A 12,198-nucleotide genomic window follows, 5' to 3' on the forward strand; every position below is an offset into this window, starting at 1 on the left:
CTGGATCACCCTCTGGGTACCCAGGACCCTGGAACTGCCTCCTCGGGTCTACCCCCCTGAGAGTGGCCAGCCTGCAGGTGTGCACGCCTGGGCCTGAGGTGTAACCAAGGGCTGGCTGCTTGAAGGACAGGTGGACACAGTATGGCCGTATAAGCAAGGGTGTCTACACACATGCAGGCAAGGATGCTGGGGTGACAGTGATCTGGGGGTGGGACGCAGAACCCAAGGGAAGCCTAGAATCCTACATTTGAACCTGGCCTTCCAGGTCATTGTGAAGGTCTGTTTGTCAAGGGAAGAGAATATTCTGTAGAGTTTAATACCTTCGTGTATAAGGTTTGAATATGTAGTCACGTGGTGCATTAGAAACAGATGAACAGGCTGTGCCCGCCAGGGGGCCCTGCTCGGTTCCCGAAGGCCGCCATGCCCCGCTCCGCACACCTGGGGTTTCTAATCTTGCGCTCTGCCCCCCAGGGGTGAACTGGGGCTCCTCGGTACAGGCCAGCTCCTACAACCTGGCCCTGAGCTACTCGGTGGGCCTCAACGACGTGGAGGACCACATCAAGAACTACCGGTGAGCACAGCCTCCGGGGCCCGCCTGGGATCGAGGGCCACCGTGGCCCCATTCTGGGAGGCTCCAGGCCAAGAACTGTCGCCTGGCAAGGGCAGACCCAGGGTGGGCATGCCTGCGCCCGCCCCCCCTTCACCCCCACCAACTAACAGAGGTGCAGGAGCACCGCCTGGCTGTCAGGGGACCAGGGTCGACTTTACCCAGTGGGGACCAAGCGAGTTGAGCGACCGCTCTGCACCTCAGTTTCCACAGCGGAACATGCTCCCCGAAACGTGAAGGGTTCCATCGGGCGATCTGGTATTGTAATTCCCATCACAGCCATTCATGGGGCTGACGGTGACGAGCCTCTGCTGGGGACTCTGCCAAGCCGATTCCCCACCTCAGTGGGGAGAACCGGGTGCCCAGGACCCATCCCTATCGGATCGTAATGCTAATAAGCAGCTGTAGCTGTTCATGCTGTGTTGCTGCGCAGAGAGCCTTACGCCACAGCCCTGTGAATGTGCTCCATTCACCGATGAGCACGCTGAGGCACAGAGAGGTTACGCAGCTGGCCCCAGGTCACACAGCTGTGAGCGGCCCATTTCGTCTGGCTCCCGTTGAGTCTGGTAGTGGCCCTTGACCACAACTCTCAGCTGCCTCTTGACCCAGAGGCCGAGTCACCCGCCCAGGTGACACAGTGAACTCATAAGCGGTGGGCCTCCCCTAACCCGCCTTTATTCTTCCCACTGCCGTGCCGGGCCGGTCAGGCAGGAGCATCGGGAGGAGTGAGAAGAATGGTTTGCCCAGTGGAGAATCTGGTGGCCTGAGCAGGAAGGACAATAGAGACCCAGTGTGGTGGCCACTATGAGAGCCGGAAAGGCCCCCAAAGTCGCCCTTGAGTCACAGATGGAAAGATGAGGCCCAAAGTGTGTGGGGTCTTGCTGGAGGCCACACGGTGGTTCACCTGTCTAGGAAGGGAGACCCAGGAGGCGATGGAAATTGTGGGGTGCCTGTGTTGGCATCCAGACCCCCATCTGATAGCTCATGCCCTTTTTCCTTCCCCTCCTCAGGCCCCAGTGCCTGGTGCTCACAGGACCCCCCAACTTCCGCCCAGCCCTGGTGGACTTTGTGGGCACCTTCACCCGGAACCTCAGCCTGATGATCTGTGGCCACGTGCTCGTCGTGAGTGTCCCCTGGAGGTGGGGCGGGGCCGTACTCCCGCAGGAGCCTTAGGGCGCAATGTCCACCAGCAGGACACCCCTCTCCCCTCCCCCGCCTTCTTTCTTTCCTTCTCCTAACTCCGTAAAGGTTACTGGGCACCGCCGAGCCCATGGAGGCAGCCTCTGGGGCAGGAGAGGGGCTGAGTCTCAGGCTGGAGGGCAAAGGCAGCCCCTGATGTCACCTGCCTCCACCCCTCCAGGGACCCCGCAAACAGAGGATGCCTGAGCTCCGGCTCATCGCCAACGGGCACACCAAGTGGCTGAACAAGAGGAAGATCAAGGCTTTCTACTCGGACGTCATTGCCGAGGACCTCCGCAGTGGGGTCCAGATCCTTATGCAGGTTTGGGGTTCCCCTGCAGGCCTTATTACTTGGTCTCACAACCTGGAAGGCAGGACATCCTGAAGGGCCAGTAGAAGCCCCTTTTGCTGCAACAGGGATCCCACTTTTCTTGCCCTCCACCCCCCAGATATGCTGCTCCAGGGCACTTTCTCCGAGTGCCCAAGACTGGGGAGAGCTGACTCCGAAGCCTGTGGGGACTGTGAGACCTCAGGCACATCTCGTTTTTTTTTTTTTTTTTTTAAGATATAACTTACAGACCATAAAGTAAAATATTAAGCGTGTAGTTTGATAAATGTTTACATATGCAGACACCAGTCAGTGGTGTGAAACCACCATTCCGATCAAGCTCTAGAATGTTCCACCGGGCAATTCGTTTTACTGCTCAGTCTTTCCGTCTGTAAAATGGGATGCATGGCTAAAAGAACAATTGTCAGTTCTGAGTCGACGTATGGGAATTCTTTTTTCATTGTTTTAAATATTTCTTAATGCTTAGAAAAAGAGAGCATACAGGGTCTCCTTTTGGGGTTATAAAAATATTTTGGGAGTAGATAGAGGTGATGGTTGCCCAACATCATGAATGTGCTAAATGCCACCAAATTATGCACTTTAAAATGGTTCATTTTATGTGAATTTCACCTCGAAATTTTTAAACATTAAAAAAACTATCAAAGATGATGGATCAGATGACCCAGGAATGCTCCAAGCTTGCCACACCCAAATTCAAGTCCTGTGTCATGAGAAATAATTCACGAGAGCAGCAGGAGCTGAGACAATCCAGAACTAGTGGGACAGTCCCTGCCTGGGCCCAGGCTTGGAGGGGCCGCGGGGTGTGGCTTGGGCTGTCGCTTCACCTTTCTCGTGGGTGCGTCCGGGCAGACAGGACCCCGAACTGGGGGATGTCTTTTCAGAGCCCTTAACCGCCCCTAGGAGGGGGCAGCTGGGGCTGAGAGAGCGAGAGTCACCCTAGTCGGAGAACGGGGCCCCTGCGGGGCGTGAGGCCTCACCCCCCGCCTCACCCCTCCTCCGGGCAGGCCGCAGGTCTCGGGAGAATGAAGCCCAACATTCTGGTGGTCGGGTTCAAGAAGAACTGGCAGTCGGCTCAGCCCGCTGCGGTGGAGGACTACATCGGCATCCTGCAGTGCGTGAGCGCGAGGGGGCGGGGCCTGCGTCTGTCTGTCAGCCACAGTCTGTCTGTCAGCTACGGTCCTTCGGGGTTTCCTGGGCCTTGGGAACTGGAGGGTAAGCAGTGGTGCCTAAGAAGCTGAGTCACTGGTTCAAAGCGGAGGAAGAAACAGACGGACTAAGGGTTCCCCACCCTGACCTGTGAGTCGTGGCCACCAAGATGCGTAGGGAGGGATCAGGCAGGTAACACAGAGAGCAAAGTGGCTCAGGTGTGCGACAGTAGGAAGCAGTGGGGTCTGGGGCCAACAGAGCAGCTGTTGCTTGGCTCCAGCCAATTGTGCCCAGATAGACATGTGGGCCCAGTGTTGCCAGATTGCTTTTTCGGAGAAGTTGAAAATATGGGGTCTTAGGTGAAGACCTGTGCCCTCCTGTGGGCTGCAGAAGACCTGCAGATAGCCAACTCCAGAGCGGTGAGGTGCTGCCCCTGAGGGAGACGGGAAACCAAGCCTTGAGCGAGGCTATACTGTGGGGCCTGTGGGGACTGGGATCAGGGCCGGGGGGAGGGATATAATCCCCGGGGTTTTCAGGGTCGACTTCGAACTCTTTCTCCTTCAGCTCTTGCTGTGAAAGTTCCAGAAAATGCTTGTCTGAGTCACTTTTCCTCATTGACGTAGTACTGAGAGGCAGTGTAGAGGGGCATTTAAAGAATACGAGGCTGAGTTTTAGGGACCTGGGACCTGCTTGCAGGTCTGCTGAGGACCAGCTGTGTGACTCCGGGCAGTGCCTCTCAGCTGCCTCTAAGAGAATTACAGCAGGGGGCGGGGGACACCTGCTCCGCACACTCCCAGCTCCCACGTGCCGAGACTCCAGCGTGTCGGGCTGGGAGGCCCCTGTCCCAGGGATGTGTGACTACAGGAGTCCAGAGAGGACAGCCTGTCAGGTCGGCCCTAACAGTGGGCTCTCCAGTGCTGTAAATATACTTCTGGGGCAGGAATCTTCTAGACATTCCATATAGACAACTTACCGCTGCCTTCATGTGCAAGGCCATTCCTGCGTGCGTGCCTGAGCTCAGGTAGGGTTTACAGTCTCGGCTATTTAATTCTAATCCCAGCTGGCCACTACGCGTGTGATCATGGGCAAGTTACACTCCAAAACTCAGATTTCGTGTCTGTAACATGGAGATAATAATTCTCATCCCCACCTCTGTTGGCAGAGTCGTGAGGATTATCCAAATGGATCAGGAGGACAGGGCCTGGCTCAAAGACTGGCCTGACTCAGTGTCCCCTTGGGGCAGGGTCCGTGGGACCCACGGTGCCATGGACCACAGAGCTAGAAGCGTTTGGGGCACTCTCCAGTTCCGCCTGCGCATTTCACAGATGGGGAGACAGAGGCCCAGAGAGGAGAAAGGAGACGGAGGGAGGCAGGGGCAGCTCTGGACGTCGGGTCTCGGGGGTCCTGGGGGCTGGGGGACGCTTGGGCGCTGGGGGTGGGCCTGGGAGGAGCCTGACCCCGCCTCCTCTCTTTCCAGCGACGCTTTTGATTTCAACTACAGTGTGTGTGTCATGAGGATGCGTGAGGGGCTCAACATCTCGGAGGTGATGCAGGCGCACAGTGAGTACACGCCCACCTGCTCTCGGCACTCCTGCCAAAAACCGGAACAGGGTCCCAGAAAGTTCTAGAACCTCACGTTTTCCGTGATCGAGGGAAGGGAGGGGAAAATGAATGAGGAATGAAAGGTCCCAGACTCCTAGGAAGTCAGATTTTGAGGGTCCCTTAGAGCTCGTCAGGTTTCTAAATGGAGAAACCGAGGCTCAGAAAGGGGAAGTGACCAGTTCGAGGTCATGCTCCCAGCTGGGGACAGAACTGGAACTCAGAGCTTCCCGAATCACGATCAGTGCCTCTGTAACCAGACGGGAAGACGAGGATCTAACAGAGGGGGCAGGGGAGAAAGTCCACGTAAGACCAGAATGTGGAAATACACACAGAGGCCTTGAAAACGGGGCGTCTCGGCCTCCAAGGTCATCGCTGGGGCACCGAGCTGGGATATATTTAACTTTTAAAGTCACATGTCAATACGCTGACTCTGGATAAGTAACACTGAGAGGTATGAAAGAAATAGCATCATGAAAACAAACGGGGGCGGGGGCAGGCGAAGCCGCTGTGTTTCTTGCAGCCGGGCCTGGGTCTTGTGTGCCTGTGTCCCTGAGTGCCGAGGGCACGCTCGGCACAGAGCAGATCGGTGGCTGTTTACGCAAGCAGCCTTTACAGAGCAGCAACCGTGCTTCTGACCGACGCTGTTCTCGGCGCCGGTGGTACGGCAGGGAACAGAACCATGTCTGCCCTTGGGGAGCCGACGTTCTGGTGGGAACCTAGTGGACCCACGAGTCACTTCACACATGATACTGACCCAGGGCACAGGTCAGGAAGGTCTCAGAGAGGACGAGGGCCTTTACTAAGAAGGGGGTGCTGGTGAGGGGGAGCCTGGAAGAGGAGGAGCCAGCAGTGCCCGGTGAGGACAGGCTGGTGACACGGCTGCCCCTCTCTTGCAGTTAACCCTGTGTTTGACCCAGCGGAGGATGGCAAGGAAGCCAGCGCCAGCCGGGCCAGGCCATCTGTCTCTGGCACACGTCAGTCCCCACCTCACTCAGAGGCTTGGAGCACTCTCGCCCTGTGTGGCAGCTAGTGACGGTCCCACGGGAACTTGGTCAAGGCCGGAGACACCTGAGGCCCTGGGTTCAGGGGCTGCGGGGGTGGGCTGGTGGCTTGGGCAGTATTAAAGCCTACAGCCCTGCTGGGTTACTCAGTGTCTAGGCACCGTGGGAGCCCACCCAGCGGGCTCTGGGGTCGATGTCTCAGCCCCTCCAAGGCCCTCTGGCCATGCTCGAACGTGAGGGAAGAGGCAGGGCCACCTACGGTGCAGGAGCCGGGGGCATCCTGTGGGCATTCGTGAGGGGCAAATCACATCTTGGCGTCCGAGGGGCCGCTGGGGGTGCTCTGCTGCCCATGCCCCATGCACACCCTCGGCGGGGAGCTCCGGATGGCCGTGTGCACAGCCCGGGTGACAGAGTCCACCTCGCAGGAGAGCCGACTGTTTGCAGACAGACTCAGGCGTTTGGATGTGCTCTGCTCCTAGCTGACCTGCCCCTCTGCTCCCACAGTGGACCCCGCGGCCCTGGTGCGGGAGGAGCAGGCCAGCACCATCTTCCAGTCTGAGCAGGGCAAGAAGACCATCGACGTCTACTGGCTGTTCGATGACGGCGGTCAGTGTGCCCTCAGACGCCAGCTCTCCCCCTGGCCGTCTTCCCTCCGTGACTCTGTCCCTTGGCCTGCCCTTCCTGGCCGTTCTTGACAAGGCCTCTGGTGGGACCTCAGAGCCCCGCAAAGGGGGACAGGGGCCCCTGGGCTTGGGGGAGCCTGGCTGGGCCCTCTCTTGGCCTCGTTTTTCAGCTATAAAATGGGGAGGAGCCGAGGTCAACATGAGCTGGAACCTTCAAACTGGAGAGGCCGCAGGGGTCACAGCACGTGACATAAAATGAGGGGGATGGGCCGGCGCACAGGAACACTTACGAATATTCTTCACTTTCCAAAGAAATACACTCGCTTCTATTTTTCTTAAAACATGTGATTCTCAACTTTATTGTTCCCCCCTCTGATAGAGTCCTAGACAGAGAAAAAGCGACTCTCCTCCGATAGGACGTATCCTATTCATGATAGCTGATACGGCTGGGCACTTGCTCTAGGCTTGACGCTCAGTGCTTTATGCGGGCTGACCTAACGCAATCTCCCGTAGGAACTATCGTTAGCCCCTTTACAAACAAGGAAACTGAGGCCCAGAGTGGTGAAGTAACTCGTCCAGAGTTATGCGGTCATAAGTGACAACTGGTCTTTGACCTTGTCTGGTGAGATGACAGGTAGAAATGGGGGCTCCTACTCACTGGTCAAGTTTTCAGTCTTTAAGGAATGCCAGAAATCCTGGTTTTCCTGTGAAATCCCCCAATTGTTAAATGCCGGCTCACTTATTTAAAAGCACCACGTAGGCCAAATTAACTCCGGCCCACAGAGCCCCGTGTGCCACTCTGGTTTAGTCAGCATGCTCCTTCTACGGATGGGTAAACTGAGGCGCAGAGAGGGGGAGGGGGGGAACCCAGAGAATGCCCTACCCCGGGAGCATGCTCCTCTTGATTCACTGGGACCCTCCTTGCCAGGCCTCACCCTCCTCATCCCCTACCTCCTCGGCCGCAAGAAGAGATGGAGCAAATGCAGGATCCGAGTGTTCGTGGGGGGCCAGATCAACAGGATGGACCAGGAGAGGAAGGCGTAAGTGGGGAGTGCTGGCAGGGACCAGGGCCATCCCGGCTCCCTTCACCCTGTCCCTGTCCCCCTGTCCCCAGGGGGGTCAGCTCTGTCCAGGTCGTAGCAGTGGGTGGGTGCTCTGGGCAGGTTTCTGTCCATTTCGGTGGTTTTGGTGTCCTGTCCCCCTGAAGGAGGAGGAAGACACCCCAGTCCTGGCCGTGACAGGGAGGGGTGTGAAATGTTAAAACCACAAATCTCCTCAAGGAGATTTGAAATAAAGGTTGGAGAAGGCCCGTCCTCCTGTGAAATGAGGCAGAACTTAGAATCCTTGGGGCAATGTCCCCCTAAGCTGAGATTGTCACCTCCAGTGAGATAAGGGGTGATTTTAGTGGCCAGGGGACAGAGCAGCAAATCCCACCGAATAAGCGACTTTTAATTCTCCTGCAAAGGTGTGGCTGAATCTGCAGGAAAAGGGAACCCACAGAATCCAGCTAAGCAGGAAAGGGTGGGCCTGGCTGGGAGCTTGGCAGGCGACAGCATTCGGCCAGAATTTAGTGACCTTTTGGTTTATTTACTCGAGTTTTGTCGGTCACCTCTTTCTGGCAAGAGATGCTGGTATTCTGTTTAAAGCTGTGATATGAGAGTTTCTTTCGAGATGTAGCTAAGTAAGAATGCGAGTTGATCTGGGCTGCAGAGGACGTACCTGGTGAGGCAGCTACACAGCTGTGGAGGTGGCAGGCGTTGGGCAGGTGGCGTATGTGTGCCTAGAAGTGGGTCATTGTTGCTTTGGAGAAAGGTCAAGTGGGGTCGAAGATGGAAGGATGGAAGACTGCTAGAGGGGGCAGACGGGCTGGGAAAGATGGGGTGGCTTGGCCAAGGCTGTGCAATTAATTAGCCAAAGAGAGGACACTGGCCAGGCCCTAGTCAGGGCCCTGTAGCCTGTGCCACCCTAGTCCTGTGCGGGACCACATCCCCATGGTGCCCCCAGTCGCCCGCTGCGGGCATTGAGGACGACCCGGCAGTCCAGTCTCGTGGTCCTCACCCCCGACAAGAGCTCCTCCACCGGAAGGCCCCTCTCACCACGCCCGGGATGGGATGCTTGGGAAAAGCAGCAGCTGGCTCCTCTGTGACTTTCCAACAGCCAATCAGCCTCAGCTTCCTGTTCCGGCTCCAGATGGAAGCAGGCCTCAACAGGTTTTGTTTGGCTCAAGGCCATGGCATCTTGGGGCCACAGGGTGTCTGCCACGTGAAGGCTGTGGAATCTCCTCTACCTCCCACCTGTGTCTTGACCAGGCCACGTCCTCTGCCCTCCTCATGACCTTGAGGCCAGGCCGGCACTGCCTCCTGCCCAGGCCTTGCCCAAGCCTGCCACACCTGCACTGCACACCAAGCCGTCTGCCCACAGCGCTGCTGTCCTAATTTCACTCCCAAGTTCAGGGATCAGAAGTGGCTTGACAGCCGGGCCCCAGCCTGGTCCGTCCCCTCCCTCCGCCCCTCCCGGCTCCTGTACTCCATGCCTTTGCCCATGTGAACTTCCTTCCTGGGGTGCTCACTCCCCACCAACGAGAACTGGGATATCCCCAAAGCTATGTCCCACCCAGGGATTCTGACACATGGGGGGCTAAGGCCAAGGCAAGTGCATTGTTTATAAGGCTCTTTGGGTGATTCCAGTGTGGAAACCCCTGCCCCACCCCCTTGGTCTGTAAGAGTCTTACCTACCATGCATCATCCAGACAGATTGCTACCTCCTCTGTGAAGCCTTCCCTGACTGCTGCAAACCACAGTTGGCACCTCCTCCTCTTTGAGGCAAAGTCAGCACCATCTGGCTTGCTACTCCTGCTTCTGAACTTATTTCATGTGGTTGTCTTCGTTTGCTTAGCCACCCTGCAATGGTTCACCTTCCCATCCCTTAGATACTTGCTTCTCAAAGTGTGGTCCATGGACCCGCGGCGTCGAATCACCTGGGAGTCTGTCAGAAATGCAGAATCCCAAGTCCCACCCCCGACCAACTGAATCAGAATCTGCGTTGTAATAAGATCAGATGTGTAGATGCATTAAAATGGAGGTAGCACCGAGCTGGCCACCAGATACTCGGGGAATACTAGTCAATTACTTTTCTACTTCACTCGTCATCAGCTGACCTACCTCATCAATATTTGTTTGTTGTATGCCCCCTTCCCAGGTTAGAGTGCAGACTCCATGAGGGCAGGATTTGATTTGTTTTGCTCACTGCCATATCCTCAGTGGGCATTCAGTAAAAATTAATTGAATGAATGAATGCATTTTTAAAAAATCTCTGTCTTCCAGGATTATTTCTCTGCTGAGCAAGTTCCGACTGGGATTCCACGAAGTTCACGTCCTTCCCGACATCAACCAGAAGCCTCGGGCTGAGCAGTGAGTACCCTGTGTTGGGGGGGGCGGGGTCCAGGCTGAAGGGCCAGCTGTGTGCCTGTTGCCCCTTTCTCTCTGGCGAGCTAAGGGCAGAGGCGCTGTCCTCCCTGGCCCCTCCTAGATGGGGCTCATGGAACCAAAGAGGAAGGGCCGGAGTTTGCAGCTGTTTGTTTTGTGTTTGTGTTTCTTCCTTTGCATATGAGAGCTCTTGTCTTTGCCACAAACACCTGCACGGAGGACAATGAAAGTTGACATCGATGATGCTTTTCTTAGCTCGAGTGTTTTTAAGTGCTTACTAGTGCAGGTCACGGGGGTTCTGCCTCTTGAGCAGAAGCCAGTGTTTTATCCACAAGGGACTGCTCCTGCCCTGCCCCTCACCCCCAGGCCTGAGGGCCGAGGGGGTCTCCGGCTACACACTTCACAAGCCCAGGCTGCTGGCTGCTCATAAAAGGCTGATTTTACCTCCAAAATTGACTGATTTTTAAAATTTTCTCCAACCCTGGAGTGTTTCCATAAAGCAGTGGTTCTCAGACCTCGGCTGCATCAGAATCAACTGGAGGGCTGTGAAAACGCAGCTTGCTGGGTCCCACCCGCAAGATTCTGAGTCAGTAGGTCTGGGGTAGAGCCTGAGAACCTGCATTTCTAACAAGTTCTCAGGGTTGGTTCAGGCACCCCACTTTGAGAACCACTGTCTTAGAGACAATTCATGTGAAGTGCTTCACACAGCGCCCAGCAGAGAGTCAGTAGTCAACAAATGCTGGTTTGGGGCTTTTGCCTATTAGTGTGGCTTCTGAGCTCGGCATCTAGACATTTCTGTGCAGTGAAGCTGCCTCCTTCCCCAGGCATTACCTGATTTAAGTTCCCGAAAAAAGAATGTGACTGGCCCAGCTTATCCCTTCCTTCTGGGTCACGGTAGAGGTTCCCGGAAATCCTTTTTCTTGGCTACCCTTGGTCCATTTGGCCGTGGCCAGCGGCAGGGGAATCACATGCTCCAAAACTCATGGCTGGGTGGCAGCTCCTTCTGCAGGGGTATCGGCAGAGGCACATCTCCTCCACAGGCTGAAACGTGTAAAGGCCCTGAGGCACGAGCAACTGTAGCTCCTGATGTTATGTTAACATGTTGGTGTTTAGAGGGGGGACATGTTGAATGGTCTGGGCAAAAACTCCCCGCCTCCCCCCATGCAGAGGCAAATGCTTAGAATTCGAGCAAACCCTGGTGTGAATTGTAGCAAGGCTCAGTTGTGGGGTCTGAAAGGGTTACGTACCTTTCTTATGATTTGGTTTCATATTCTTAAAATAAAATACTTACAATAGAATTTGCTTTATGTAAATCAAAGTACATGAGGTTTTCCAGGACTCTCTCTTCTCCATAAAGTAAGGTCGGTCCTGGTCTCTTAGCCCTTCTCCCTCTACCTCCCATTACCCGGAGGGAAGGAAATCAAGATGGGAAGAAAGGAACTACTTTATGGCTGGATGTGTTGGCTCCTACCATTTGCTTGGAGCTGCAGGGGCCGAAATGAGTAATGTGCAGCCCTGTCCTCCAGGATTTACCCCGGCTCAGTGCAGGGTTGGAGATTATCAGAGGCTATCACAGCACTGCAGAGATGGACCAGAATGCAACGGGGAATGGGGTCATCTCTGGTGGAGGAGCAAAGCCTTGAGAAAGGCCGTGAACGTAGAGAGATTGGGGAAGCTTCCGGAGGGGAGGGCAGGGCAGGGCGGGAGCACACGACTGTCCCCTTTCAAATCTCCTCCTTTGCCTCTGCTTCTGCCTCCGCCTCCTGGACCGCTCCCCCCTCCCTCACACAGCCAGATTTCTCCAAAGAGATGGTAGCAGTCGTCACTCCCTCCTCCCCCTCCTGCTCCGGCCGTGCCAGTCTGGCTTCGCCCGGCTCCTTCACTGAAATTGCTCTCACTGGCATCATCAGTGACCTCGACGCTGCCAGACCCGCAGAGCCATTTCCGTCCTCAGCTCTCTCTGCCGCTCAGCTGCCAGCCATCGCAGCCATCCTTCCTGAAACAGGTCTTTTGGCTCTCAAGACGCCACCTGTTCCTGGTTCTATCCTCCCTCAGTTGTCTTCTTTTGTTTCCTTTGCTGCCTCTTCCTTCTTTACCTGACTGACTAACACCTGTTGGCATCCTCGGGGTTCAGCCCTGGACTGTCTTCTCTCCTCTTTACTCTGTTCCCAGGTGAGCTGATCCATCCATGTGGCTTCAGATGGATGCATCTGAATGCTGACCAGTCTGAATTTCTATCTTTAATAATGGAAGTCGAATCACGCAG

General features: G+C 55.8%; 1 protein-coding gene across 2 annotated transcripts in view; it reads left to right on the forward strand.

Moving 5' to 3' along the window:
• Positions 1-12,198, forward strand: part of SLC12A3 (solute carrier family 12 member 3) — a 30,551-nt gene that overhangs the window by 12,061 nt on the left and 6,292 nt on the right. The window contains exons 15-23 of one of the 2 annotated variants that reach the window (XM_006908773.3): positions 472-571; positions 1,618-1,729; positions 1,968-2,108; positions 3,140-3,246; positions 4,759-4,841; positions 5,780-5,857; positions 6,389-6,490; positions 7,436-7,547; positions 9,831-9,917. In XM_006908773.3, coding sequence (XP_006908835.1) covers positions 472-571; positions 1,618-1,729; positions 1,968-2,108; positions 3,140-3,246; positions 4,759-4,841; positions 5,780-5,857; positions 6,389-6,490; positions 7,436-7,547; positions 9,831-9,917 — 922 coding nt within the window. Of the gene's footprint in view, positions 1-471; positions 572-1,617; positions 1,730-1,967; positions 2,109-3,139; positions 3,247-4,758; positions 4,842-5,779; positions 5,858-6,386; positions 6,491-7,435; positions 7,548-9,830; positions 9,918-12,198 lie in introns of both variants that reach the window. The other variant, XM_006908774.3, reaches the window with a different exon arrangement.

The sequence above is a fragment of the Pteropus alecto genome, unplaced genomic scaffold, assembly GCF_000325575.1.
Source record: "Pteropus alecto unplaced genomic scaffold, ASM32557v1 scaffold123, whole genome shotgun sequence".
Lineage (NCBI taxonomy): Eukaryota > Metazoa > Chordata > Mammalia > Chiroptera > Pteropodidae > Pteropus > Pteropus alecto.